The 12,276-nt window shown below is 38.3% G+C and overlaps 1 protein-coding gene across 12 annotated transcripts in view; it reads right to left on the bottom strand.

The window, feature by feature from the left end:
* The window catches only part of DNAH8 (dynein axonemal heavy chain 8), a 343,702-nt gene that overhangs the window by 302,067 nt on the left and 29,359 nt on the right, over positions 1-12,276 (bottom strand). For 11 of the 12 annotated variants that reach the window (XM_055263328.2, XM_063632277.1, XM_063632276.1 and 8 more), the window contains 2 exons: positions 5,680-5,793; positions 18-125 (listed from right to left, as the gene is read on the bottom strand). In XM_055263328.2, the coding sequence (XP_055119303.2) occupies positions 18-125; positions 5,680-5,793 (222 nt within the window). The remainder of the gene's footprint in view (positions 1-17; positions 126-5,679; positions 5,794-12,276) is intronic. The other variant, XM_063632280.1, reaches the window with a different exon arrangement.

Genomic DNA, 12,276 nt, shown 5'->3' with positions numbered 1-12,276 from the left:
CTCCCATAGAAACTTACCTTGATAAACAATGAGGTCATTCTCTCTGAGGTATTATAATACCTTGACACACCGTGAATCATTCTGATGGCATTAATCAAATTTTGTATTCCATGTGCCATGGAAACCTAACATTGAAACAAATTAAGTGAATTCCATCATATGCATATAGTTTTTATAACCAATATTCTATAATACTCAAAACTCTAAACGTACACAAAATAGTATAGCATTTTTATCTTAAAGTCAAATTTTACTAAACGCAATGCAGTATTCTAGACTAGACCCTGGAACAGATAATAGGACATTAGTTTTGACAAACAAACTAAGGTAATACAAGATGTTAACAGGAGAAACTGGGTAAAGAGAATTCTGTGCTATCATTGCAACTTTTCTGTAAATCTGAACTTAAAAGTTTATCTAAAATTAAATTTTAGAGGTGAGAGCCATTTTAAGGTTAATAGTTCATTCTGCTCTTTTTAAAGGTGAAGAAACTGATACCTCGAGGGGTAAAGTGACTTTCTTATGGTCAGAAGCCCAGCTAAAATAGAAATCAGACTAGCATTCATTTTCTTTCATGCAACTCAGTTCACCTTTTAGCAATCCTACCAAGTGCCATTAGGCTCTGAAGATATAGGGAGAAATCCAAACCTATTCATGAGTAGCTCACAGCAAAGCAGAAGAGATAAACACAAACAAGTAAAACAAGTAGAACAAGGTAGAGCAAAGCAGAACAAGTACAACAAGGATATAAAACAATCCCGAACATAAACTGAATGCTTACTATACTCCAGGCACTAGGCTAACAGCGTTAGCATATTATTCTAGGATATGCTGACAACCCTTGAAGGTAGGTTTGATTATGTCAGATATAAAACATCACTGATTGTAAGATTGCACCATTTTTTTCTGTGCTATTGAGAAAGAAAAAAGACACCCAAGATGAGGAATCTAACTCCTACATAATACTAGGCCACCCCATCTCTAATAAAAATTTTAAAAAATATTAGCTGGGTGTAGTGGCGGGCACCTGTAATCTGGGCTACTTGGGAGGCTGGGGCAGGAGAATCACTTGAACCTAGGAGGCGGAGGTTGCAGTGAGCCGGGACTGCACCATTACACTCCAGCCTGGGCAACAAGAATGAGGGTCCTCCCTGTTAAGGTAAACATGAAATAAACCAACCATGGAGAACAAGAGAGAAACAAAATGTACAAGCTACCAGGAGGAGGAAAGAAACCAACCTTCTTTGCGAATGTATGCACAGGTACTCAACTGCAGTCTGAATTCATATGAATGGCACCAAAATCAAAAACAAAAAAAACACCCTCATGGAGAGAACTAATAATTTAAGGTAGTATCAAGTCACATTCACAAGGATTCATAAAACCTAACTGACTAAAGTATGTCCTGAGTTCAGGGATATTAAAATGTGAAAAAAAGTCTTAGAATCTATAAAATAAAGCATTATCATTATTCCCATTTTGCAAATGAGAAAACAGAGAGGAAGAGAAGTTAAATCCCTTTGCCTAAGATCCAACAGCTGTAAGTTACGTAGTGGAGATTTTGAGATCCTGCTTGTAGCCATGATGCAAATCACTACAGAAGAACAGACAAAGCCAATGGCATCCCTCCCTGCAAGGAACTTTCCTTTTAATTGATAAGACAAGATAAAATATATAGAATGTTTTTTTAATGGTGATAGAAGAAATACAGCCAAGAAAAACAACCACCGATGACTGTATGGTATGTCCTAGGTGTGGGGTGTAACTATGGAATAATTAAATCAGTTTTATGTGGCTTATGGAAATTAACATCATTACTTTATAGTTAACCTTCTATGTCAGAATTCATATTATATATGGCATCTGTAGATCAAAAAGATCCTAATAAAAATATGCCTAGAAGGAGTCCCTTCCACCCTTGCTAAGTCATGTCTACAAAGTACCACTAAACTCCAATAAAGAGGACTCAGGGATGGCATCAAATGGGTCCTTCAGGAAAAAATGTCCTTCATCTGAACTTTAAAATCATTATTTACAATAATAGCTCCTTGAGTGTACTGTTCTTGTCCATCTATATACAGTGTTCAGATATCTTATATGTCAAACATGTAAGATATGCCTAAAGCACAATACCAGGGTGATTAAAAAAATGAAACATACATAAAACTTATGAACCAGAAATGGAAGCATGAATCCCCTGCACTTTTCCTACCCAAATGACAGTTATAAACTAAACAGCAATTGCTGGTTACTTTTAATCAGAATAAAGAAAACGAGGGGGAAAAAGGAATTGTTGAAAGTACAGATATAGTGGGTGTATGAGTGGGAAGCAATTATATGACTCAATGCTATCAGTACTTCTGTCATTTCAAAAGGTAATGCTTGAAACCTTCCTACATCAGAGAATATAAAAAGCTCAACAACAACAAAATAACAATAATAAGGCACATCCATGGTTAGAGTAATTGAACAAAGCTTTTTAAAATTACTAGGATGAAAAAACATCAGAACTAAATGATTTTTAAATTATATGAATTAAAACAAGTCTTTTGAATCAAGAGGTTGAAATCAGTATACCTTAAAATTTGGAGTCTTGATAGCAATAAAGAGTATTCTTTCTTTCGAGTTTACTTTTTATAATAAAAAGCTTTAAATATATAGAAAAGTACAGAGAATAATATAATGACCACCTACTCCCATCACTAGATTTGACAAATGTGAACATTGTGCCATATTCACTTCATCTATTATTTTTTCACATCAAGAGCTACTTGCGGTAGCCCTGGAGTAGGCTTTAGGTATTATGTGTATTTCATATTTGCATCTTCAAATCTTGTGAGCAATCCGAAATGCTTGTGACATGTAATAATTTTAATTTTTCTTGGACAGAAATTTTAATTGCTCACATTGTAAAGTTGGGGAATTAAGTCATTGAGCTGCCAAGTAAGCCAAGCAATGGCCCTATTTCTCCAACACCATATACAGTTTGATTTTCTTTACTTGGGGTCACGTGCACAGAAATACCTAAGAAATAATATAAATGTTCTTATATTAAACAAATTTTACAAAGGTTCACAACACAAGTCCAGCTACTAGTAGCAGGGGTAAAAATGAGAAGAATGAAGTTTAAGAAAGTCATAATTCTTGGCGGGGAGAAAGGGAGAGAGGTGTGAGCTGAAAAACTTCCTATTGTGTACTGTGCTCACTACCTGGGTGACAGCATCCATACCCCAAACCTCAGCATCATGTCATATACCCATGTAACAAACCTGCGCATGTATCCTCGAATCTAAAATAAAGCTGTAATTTTTTAAAAAGTCATCTCTTTGCAAATAACACTAACAAGTTTTAAATAAAATCTATAATCTCTTTATGGACTCAATTAAAAGACTCTGCTTCTAAAGTCTTCCTGTCCCCTCTCATGGTGCCCCCTGATGGATAATGGATTCCTCATGGCAGTAAGAAATGCACTTGTCCAAGACTCTCAACTGACATTTTTCCCTCCCCTTTCATATTAAACTTCTTGACTACTAACACTCTTGGAATGATTATGAACTGCCTCTACACCTCCTTCTCCAAATCTAAGTGATATAGGCCATAACCTCTTTCCTTCTCCCTGACTCTAGGATGAAACCTACATTGACCCAAGGAGGTTGGTCAACAAAACCATGCGGCCAGTGCCACCACCTACATGGAAGATTTGACTACTTCTTAAAAAATGAGAGTGAAGAATACTGAACACAGGTATCAGACACAAATTAAATTAATTTGAAAGCATTGGGCTGTGCACGATGGCTCACGCCTGTAATCCCAGCACTTTGGGAGGTGGAGGCGGGTGGATCACTTGCGGTCGGGAGTTTGAGAGCAGCCTGGCCAACATGGCGAAACCTTGTCTCTACTAAAAATACAAAAATTAGCTGGGCATGGTGGCATGCACCTGTAATCCCAGCTACTCAGGAGGCTGAATCAGGAGAATTGCTTGAACCCGGGAGGCGGAGGTTGCAGTGAGCAGAGATAGCACCACTGCACTCCAGCCTGGGTGACAGAGACAGACTCCATCCCGGGGTGGTGGGGTGGGGGGAGGAAGGGAAGAGAAGCATTTCAATTTAGAGAATACCTTGAAGAAGCAACATAGTAAAGTCGGAAAATAATACAACCCATAATGCTAGAGATAGCTAGATTCAAATTTGGTCCCATCATGCATCATCATAGAAATGTTCAAACTCGGCTTCCTAATCTTTGAAATGAGGGTCATTGTGCATAGAGAATGAAAACATATTTAAAGCATGTAGCACAATGCCCATAACAAAAGGTCAAGGATTCTCAAGCCTGGGAACATCTTTAAAAATGCAGCTGTCTGGGCAGCCCTCCTGCCTACAAATGATTTACAAAAGAAGTAACATCCAGGAAAAATGGGGAAATCCTGCCCTAAGTTCTCAACAACTACTAGCTTCCTTGACTTCTCCTTCTGTTAAATAAAGGATAGAGATTTTTTTAATTTTCATATTTTATATGAAATATTATGAAATACCAGATTATAAATTTGAAGTTAATTTAAACTTTTAAAAAATAAAAGCAAATGGTAGTGCTAACATGTTCTTTAAAGGATCTCTATGGAAATATTATGAGAAGAGTGGGCTAGAAATTAGAAGATGGGTTCTGTCCTGCATCCCTGATTAGCTGAGTGATGCTAATCAGCTGAGTCACTACAACATGATGAGTTTTGGTTTCCTAATCTGTAAACTGGGAAATATCTACCTTGATAGGCAGCCCCAAAGATGGCCCCAGTGATGCTCACCCACATAATACTCACACGCTTGTATACTCCCCTACCCACCCAGAGTGAACCAGATTCACTTGCTTCTAGCCAATAGAATACAACAGAAATGATGGGCTGTCACTTCAGAGATTAGGTTATAAAAAGAAGGTGGATTCCAACTTGGGTGTTCTCTCATTCTCTTGCTCACTCTTGGATCACTCACTCCAAGGGAAGCAAGTTGCCAGGTGGAGAGGCCCACGTGGCTAGGGACTGGGGCCTGCCAATAACCACATGAGTGAGCTGAGAAGAAGACTCTCCCCAGTCAGCCTCCCCCACTTCAGATGAGACCACAGCCCCACTTAGCCTGTGGGCAACCTCATGAGAGACCTTGAAGCAGAAGCTCTTAGCTATGCCTTGCCTGGATTCCTGAGCCACAGAAACTCTGACATGATGAATGCTCATTGTTTTTAAGCCACTCAGTTCTGAGGTAATTTGTTATGCAGCAAAGAGTTAGTAATATATTAATATTTGTCTTGCTTATTTCATACTATACTAATGATTCACTATATATTTAAATATGGGTTAAAATATTAAATATAGTTTATCATTCTTCATAAATACATAAGAGGAAAATATATATTTTAAATAACTTTGGGCAGGATGTTTTTCCCCAATATACACATATTAAAGATTTTTAATGCATTAATTATACAAGTCAGTTTCTTAAATTGTACTTTTTTTTTTTTTTTATAGATGGGGTCTTCTTGCTCAAGCTGGAATGCAGTGGCACAACCATAGCTCACTGCAGCCTTGCACTCCTGGACTCAAGCGATCCTTCCACCTCAGCCTTCTGAGTAGCTAGAATTACAGGTGCGAGCCACTGCACTCAGTTTAAAATAGTACTTTAAAAGCATACTTACTAGGTCATGGTTATAGAGAGGTTGACACACTTTTTCCAAAGTATACAAATATCTGATATTATCTTTGGATTCATTTGCTGTATCAGTGATTCTTGCATCCAAATCACGCCAATTCTAAGAAAAAAAGGTATAAGAATTCTGTGAAACATCCAAATAGATCAGTGTGCTAAAGTTTACTCAGGAAATTCAGTCTTCCCTAATCATACATATACTAAAATGGTAGATATTTAAGTGTAACTAATATATATTTTTCTTATAATACTTGAGACAAAGTTACAACAAGCACCTTAAACGATTTACTAAAACTGAAGACTCATTCTGTTTATAATTAAAATCCTGTCTGTAGGCTTGAACTGGACCTGCTTCTACCAGGAATGACTTTTCCAGGTTAATTATTTGTGTCATTATATTACTCTGGGTCAAGTTATTAAAACAGAACATTATGGCAGGGCATGGTGGCTCACGTCTGTAATCCCAGCACTTTGGGAGGCCAAGGTGGGTGGATCACGAGGTCAGGAGATCGAGACCATCCTGGCTAACACAGTGAAACCCCATCTCTACTAAAAATACAAAAAATTAGCTGGGCGTGGTGGCAGGTGCCTGTAGGCCCAGCTACTCAGGAGGCTGAGGCAGGAGAATGGCGTGAACCTGGGAGGCGGAGCTTGCAGTGAGCCAGAGATCATGCCACTGCACTCCAGCCTGGGTGACAGAGTGAGATTTCGTCTCAAAAAAAAAAAAAAAAAGAACATTATTCAAAACAAAAACCTTACTAGCAAAGTGAAGTCAATCTGAAATCAACAGTTTCTTGTAAGTGGTCATCAAATAGTACCTGCTTAAATAACTGATTATGAGAAAGTTCTTTCTGTAATCTCTGCTCATCTGTATAGTTTTGCATAATGGAGCCTAGTGAACACACAGCATCCCTTCAAATGTTTGAAGACATTTACCATATCATCACTAGGTCTTTTATTCAAAGATGAGCACTCTGTGTGCCTTTAGTCATTTAATAAGACATTGCCTTTTTTTTTTTTTTTTTTTTTTACTTTAAGTTCCAGGATATAAGTGCAGAATGTGCAGGTTTGTTACATAGTATACATGTGCCATGGTGGTTTGCTGCCCCTATCAACCCCTCATCTAGGTTTTAAACCCCGCATGCATTAGCTATTTGTCCTAATGCTCTCCCTCCCCTTTCCCCACTGATCCCCCGACAGGCTCCAGTGTGTGATGTTCCCCTCCCTGTGTCCATGTGTTCTCACTGTTCAACTCCCACTTATGAGTGAGTACATGCGGTGTTCGGTTTTCCGTTCCTATGTTAATTTGCTGAGGATGATGGCTTCCAGCTTCATCCATGTCCCTGTAAAGGACATGATCTCACTCCCTTTTATAGCCATATAGTACTCCATGGTGTGTATGTGCCACATTTTCTTTATCCAGTCTATCATTGATGAGCTTTTGGGTTGGTTCCAAGGACATGGTCTTAATAGCTTCAACCTCTTGGCCTTTCTACTCTGGACACACACAACATCACTCTAAATACATATGCCTCAGGAATGAAAGGAAGCCTTCAGTGTGATCTGGCCAATGCTGAGAAGAGCCAAAACATCACCTTCCTTTTTTCTGGAAACTATACCTCTCATAAAGCAGCCTAGGATCAAGTTGACTCGCATCAGTAATATCATTCTATCAATGGATTCAACTAAAACTGTTAAGTCTTTATCCAAAGTTGATCAATTTCTCTCCTTCAAATTCTTTCAGGATTTTTAACCTATTCTTAATAAATGTTATGTTATTATTATTATTATTATTTTGAGACGGAGTCGCTCTGTCGTCCAGGCTGGAGTGCAGTGGCATGATCTCAGCTCACTGCAAGCTCTGCCTCCCGGGTTCACGCCATTCTCCTGCCTCAGCCTCCTAAAGTGCTGGGATTACAGGCATGAGCCACCACGCCCGGCCAATGTTATCTTATTATTAACTGACCACTCTTACATACTTGGGATGATAAAATCAAGTGCCTGCTTCAGAACTGGTCAGAGATGAAGAGAGCATGAAACGGAGAGGTCTACTCAGCAAAAACAGAAATAACATGCTCTGAACAAAACCATTTTAAAAAAACAATGGGAGCCAAACAGTTTGTCAACAAACCCATCCAACAAAGAGGTTGGGATATCAGTATGGCATCCCCACTCTTACCACTGAAGACCTTCTTGGATCTTTACATTGTCATCCAATATATTTCTTTCCCTCCCTCTTCAATGTCATTCATAGATTTGCTACCACATTTGCTTTGTATCCTTTCTAAATACTACAGATTAATATTTTTAATACAAAATGTCTGAAGGTCACTATGGCAGATCATTAGAGACCTCTCTCCAAGAGGTATATGCCTTTGACCCACAAATTCATAAATTCTCTCCTAGGGACATGCCTTAGAGAAATTCTCACACATGTGCACCAGGAGACATGAATACGAATGTTCTTTGAATCATTGCTTGCAATAACCCCAAACTAGAAACAATCCAAATGTCCATTCTGGGATAATAGATAAATAAATTGTGGTGCATTCATGCAACAGAATATGATACAGCAATAAAAACAAAGGTAGAATGCACACATTAACATGATGAATTCTCACAAATAATGTTGAGTAAAAGTTGGTTGCTGAATATATGATATGACTCCATTTACATACAGTTCAAAAATACATAAAACTAAGTCTCAAAACTTGGTATTTTGGAGGAAAAAACTGTATAAACTTATTTCAAAATGTATACCAAAGGATGAAAATACACGAATTGTTAAGACAAATCTGGAAAAGAAGAACAAAGAGTAGATGTATAAAAATTATGATGATTACAAGAAAATGACAAACAGTGGCCAAGCGCGGTGGCTCACACCGGTAATCCCAGCACTTTGGGCGGCCAAGATGGGCAGATCACAAGGTCAGGAGTTCAAGACCAGCTTGGCCAATGTAGTGAAACCTTGTCTCTATTAAACATACAAAAATTAGCTGGGTATGGTGGCACGTGCCTGTAGTCCCGGCTACTCAGGAGGCTGAGGCAGGAGAATTGCTTGAACCTGGGAAGTGGAGGTTGCAGTGAGCCAAGATCGCACCACTGCACTCCAGCTTGGGCAACACAGTGAGATTTTGTCTCAAAAAAAAAAAAGAAAAAAGAAAATGACAAACAGTGCTGGCAAAATTAGCCAGCCATTTGGGAAAAAGAATGCTAGCTCAAGAGGTAAGTGCATGACCTTATATCCTGCTTCCCCTCTTACTAACTCTGTGACCTTGAACAAGAAACTTAATCTCTCACTGTTCTATATACAAAATGGGGAAGATAATAAAAAGATCCATTTGATCCAGCTGATGTGAGGGTTAAATGAAATGTTATAGGTAAGATACTGAACACAATGCTTGGCACATAGTAAGCACACAATAAATGTTAGCTGCTATTATTATCATTATTATTAAATCTTACACGATTCACACAAATAAATTCCAAGTTAACTGAAGAATAAAGTATAAAGAAATAAAACCCTAGAAATAGAAGAAAAGGGTAATTCTATTTTAAATTTAGGTTAACCTTAATTTCTTCTTCTTTTTTTTTTCTTTTTTGAGATGGAGTCTCGCTCCCAACGCATAGGCTGGAGTGCAGTGGCACGATCTCGGCTCACTGCAACCTCTACCTCCCAGGTTCAAGCGATTCTCCTTTCTCAGCCTCCCGAATAGCTGGGATTACAGGCGTGAGCCACCACGCCCAGCCAATTTATTCTTCTTAAGAAGGTCTTTTAAACAATACATGAAAGACAAAAGCAATAAAAGGCTGAAAAAAATTAATTCATCTAAATATAAAAAAACATTATAAATAATTCCATTTTTAAAAAATTAAAATACAAGTAAGAAGTAAGCACACCTAGCAACCAGATTTTGGTTCCTAAATACTACTCTCCAATAAAATAAACCCAGGCTCCTTGGAGAAGTGCTGATCCCAGGAGTAGGGCAGAACAAACTCAAAGTGAGCCTTGAGCATTTATCTAGTGGTAGAGAGTAAAGAATTGGTCCAAACAGAGTAAGGGAATCAGAAGGAAACACACAAGCCAACCTGAAAGATTTCCCAATGGCCAAAGAGGAAACAATTTGAGCAACAAACTAAATAATGATAGTATTCAATTATAACCGAAAGCATGAAATAAATACCCATGAGGCTATATTAATGAAAATAAACGATCAAATACATAACTACAGTGAGAGAAGAGACAACTTTTTCTTACATAAGAATTCTGATTAATAAACGTGGAAGGAATGAGGGAACTAGGAAACCACCATTAGCATACCACAGTAATGATTGCCGCAGTCAAGATCCACCTATGAAAGCTATTCATGTAGTTTAAGGTTATCTTCCACAAAATACAATATGTGTACAGTACAGAGACCTGGCAAATTCCACCCTAACTAAATGATCATTTTAAATCAACAGTAATAAGGCACATCAATATAATGTACCCCCTGATAAGTCGTACTGGGAAGAACACATCAACTCTGGCATTCTTACCAAAGATGCATAACCTCAATGTATTCACAAGAAACCATCAGACAAACCCAAATTGAGAGACATTCTTCTAAATAACTGACCATTACTATTCAAAAGTATCAAGGCCATGAAGTACAACTACAGACTAAGGTACTGTTCCATTGGAGGAGGCTAAAGAGACATGACAGTCAAATGTAAATAGGATCCTGGATTGGATCCCAGAACAGATAAAAATACATAAGTGGAAAACCTGGAGAAATATAAAGTGTGTGTAGCATCGTTAATAGTATCGTACCAACGTTATCCCTTCATTCTGATCATTGTACAATAGTTTTAAGACGTTAACATTAGGGGAAGATAGATGAAGAGCAGGCAGGAACTCTCTGTACTATCCTGGCTGACTCTTCCACAAGTCTAAAATGATTTCAAGTGTTCAAGTTTCGAAAAATACAAGCCACAGACTAGGAAAAAGTTTGCACTGTAATTGTCAAGGTCCATATGGGGGTCTAGGATTTTACCCTGCTTAGAAGTTAATGCATTAGCCTTTTACTGTTTTATGGATGAAGGGAGAAAACGTGAGATTTGGGTTCAGAGACAAGGATTATATTACATCACAGCAAATGGCATGAGCATTATGTTGCATTTGTTCCCCCATGACCCTAAATATCCACAAACTGATGCTTGCACCTGCAACAGGTTGTGTTACAGGTGAGGAACACTGAGTTTAGGGGAATTTGTCCTTTTTAGAGTAAGAGACAGTAATTCTGCTCTTTGTCTGAGGGACACGTGAACTGACCCCTCAAGTTTGCTCACTGCAAATACAACTCTGAGAGATGTTCAGATAAAGAGCAGAATGGACCTTGCATTCTTTTCATATATAGTGAAAACATGCAGAGATGCCCAGGAGTCATGGTGAATTACTTCACCCAACAAATATAACAAGTGATTAATATCCATATTATATAAAGGACTCCAAGTGGCTGGGCACAGTGGCTCACGTCTGTAATCCCAACACTTTGGGAGTGTGAGGCAGGAGGATTCCTTGAGCCAGGAGTTTGAGACCAGCCTGGGCAACACAGAGAGACCCTACCTCTATTTAAAAAATTTTTAGAATTAGTTAGGCACAGTGGCACATGCCTGTAGTCTCAGCTACTCAGGAGGCTGAGGCGGGAGGATCACTTGAGCCGGGAGGTCGAGGGTGCAGTGAATCATGATAGTGCCACTGCACTCCAGCCTGAGTGATGAAGAGAAGCCTGTCTCAAAAAAATTAAAAAATAAAGAACTCCTATAAATCAGTACAAAACAATGTCTGAATTTTTCTAAATAAGGGAAAGACACAAAAAGAAAATTCACAAAAGAAATATGAATAGCCAGTAAACATGCAAAAACTGAACAACTTCACTACTAACAAGGAAAGAACAAAATAAAACAAGTCATTTTCCATATGTCAGGTTGGCACCCCAAAAATTTTTTTTTAGTTTTTTTAATGAGATAGGGTCTCACTACATTGCCCAGCCTGGAGTACAGTGGCTATGCATAGGCATGATCCCACTATTGATCGGCACAAGAGTTTTGATCTGCTCTGTTTCTGACCCTGATCAGTTCACCTTAGGCACCCTCATCACCTCACTCCTGGGACATCACTGCTATATCGATGCCAAACATAATGTGGACAGCCAATCAACATAGTGCACTACAGCTCTAAATTCTTGAGTTCAAGCAATCCTCCCGCCTCAGCCTCCCAAGTAGCTCAGACTACAGGTGTAGGCCACCATGCCTGGCAAAAAAATAATAATAATAATAACTTAACTGATAATTCGTACTGAAAAGTTGTGGAGTATCCAACCTAAGGAAATATTTGCATATGGACATATAAAAGCTTCAACTGCAGCAATATTTATAAACACATACAAAAGGAACCATTTTCCTTAAAAAGTTGAGCATAGAGTTAACATGTGACCAAGAAATTCCACCCCTAGGTATAATAACCAAGACAAATGACAATATATATCAACACAAAAAGTTGTACAGTACATGAATGTTCATAGCAGCGTTATGCATAATTGCC

Source organism: Symphalangus syndactylus, chromosome 23 (genome assembly GCF_028878055.3).
Source record: "Symphalangus syndactylus isolate Jambi chromosome 23, NHGRI_mSymSyn1-v2.1_pri, whole genome shotgun sequence".
Taxonomy (NCBI): domain Eukaryota; kingdom Metazoa; phylum Chordata; class Mammalia; order Primates; family Hylobatidae; genus Symphalangus; species Symphalangus syndactylus.
The sequence above is the reverse complement of the archived record's forward strand: the minus strand, read 5'-3'. Positions and strand labels throughout refer to the sequence as shown.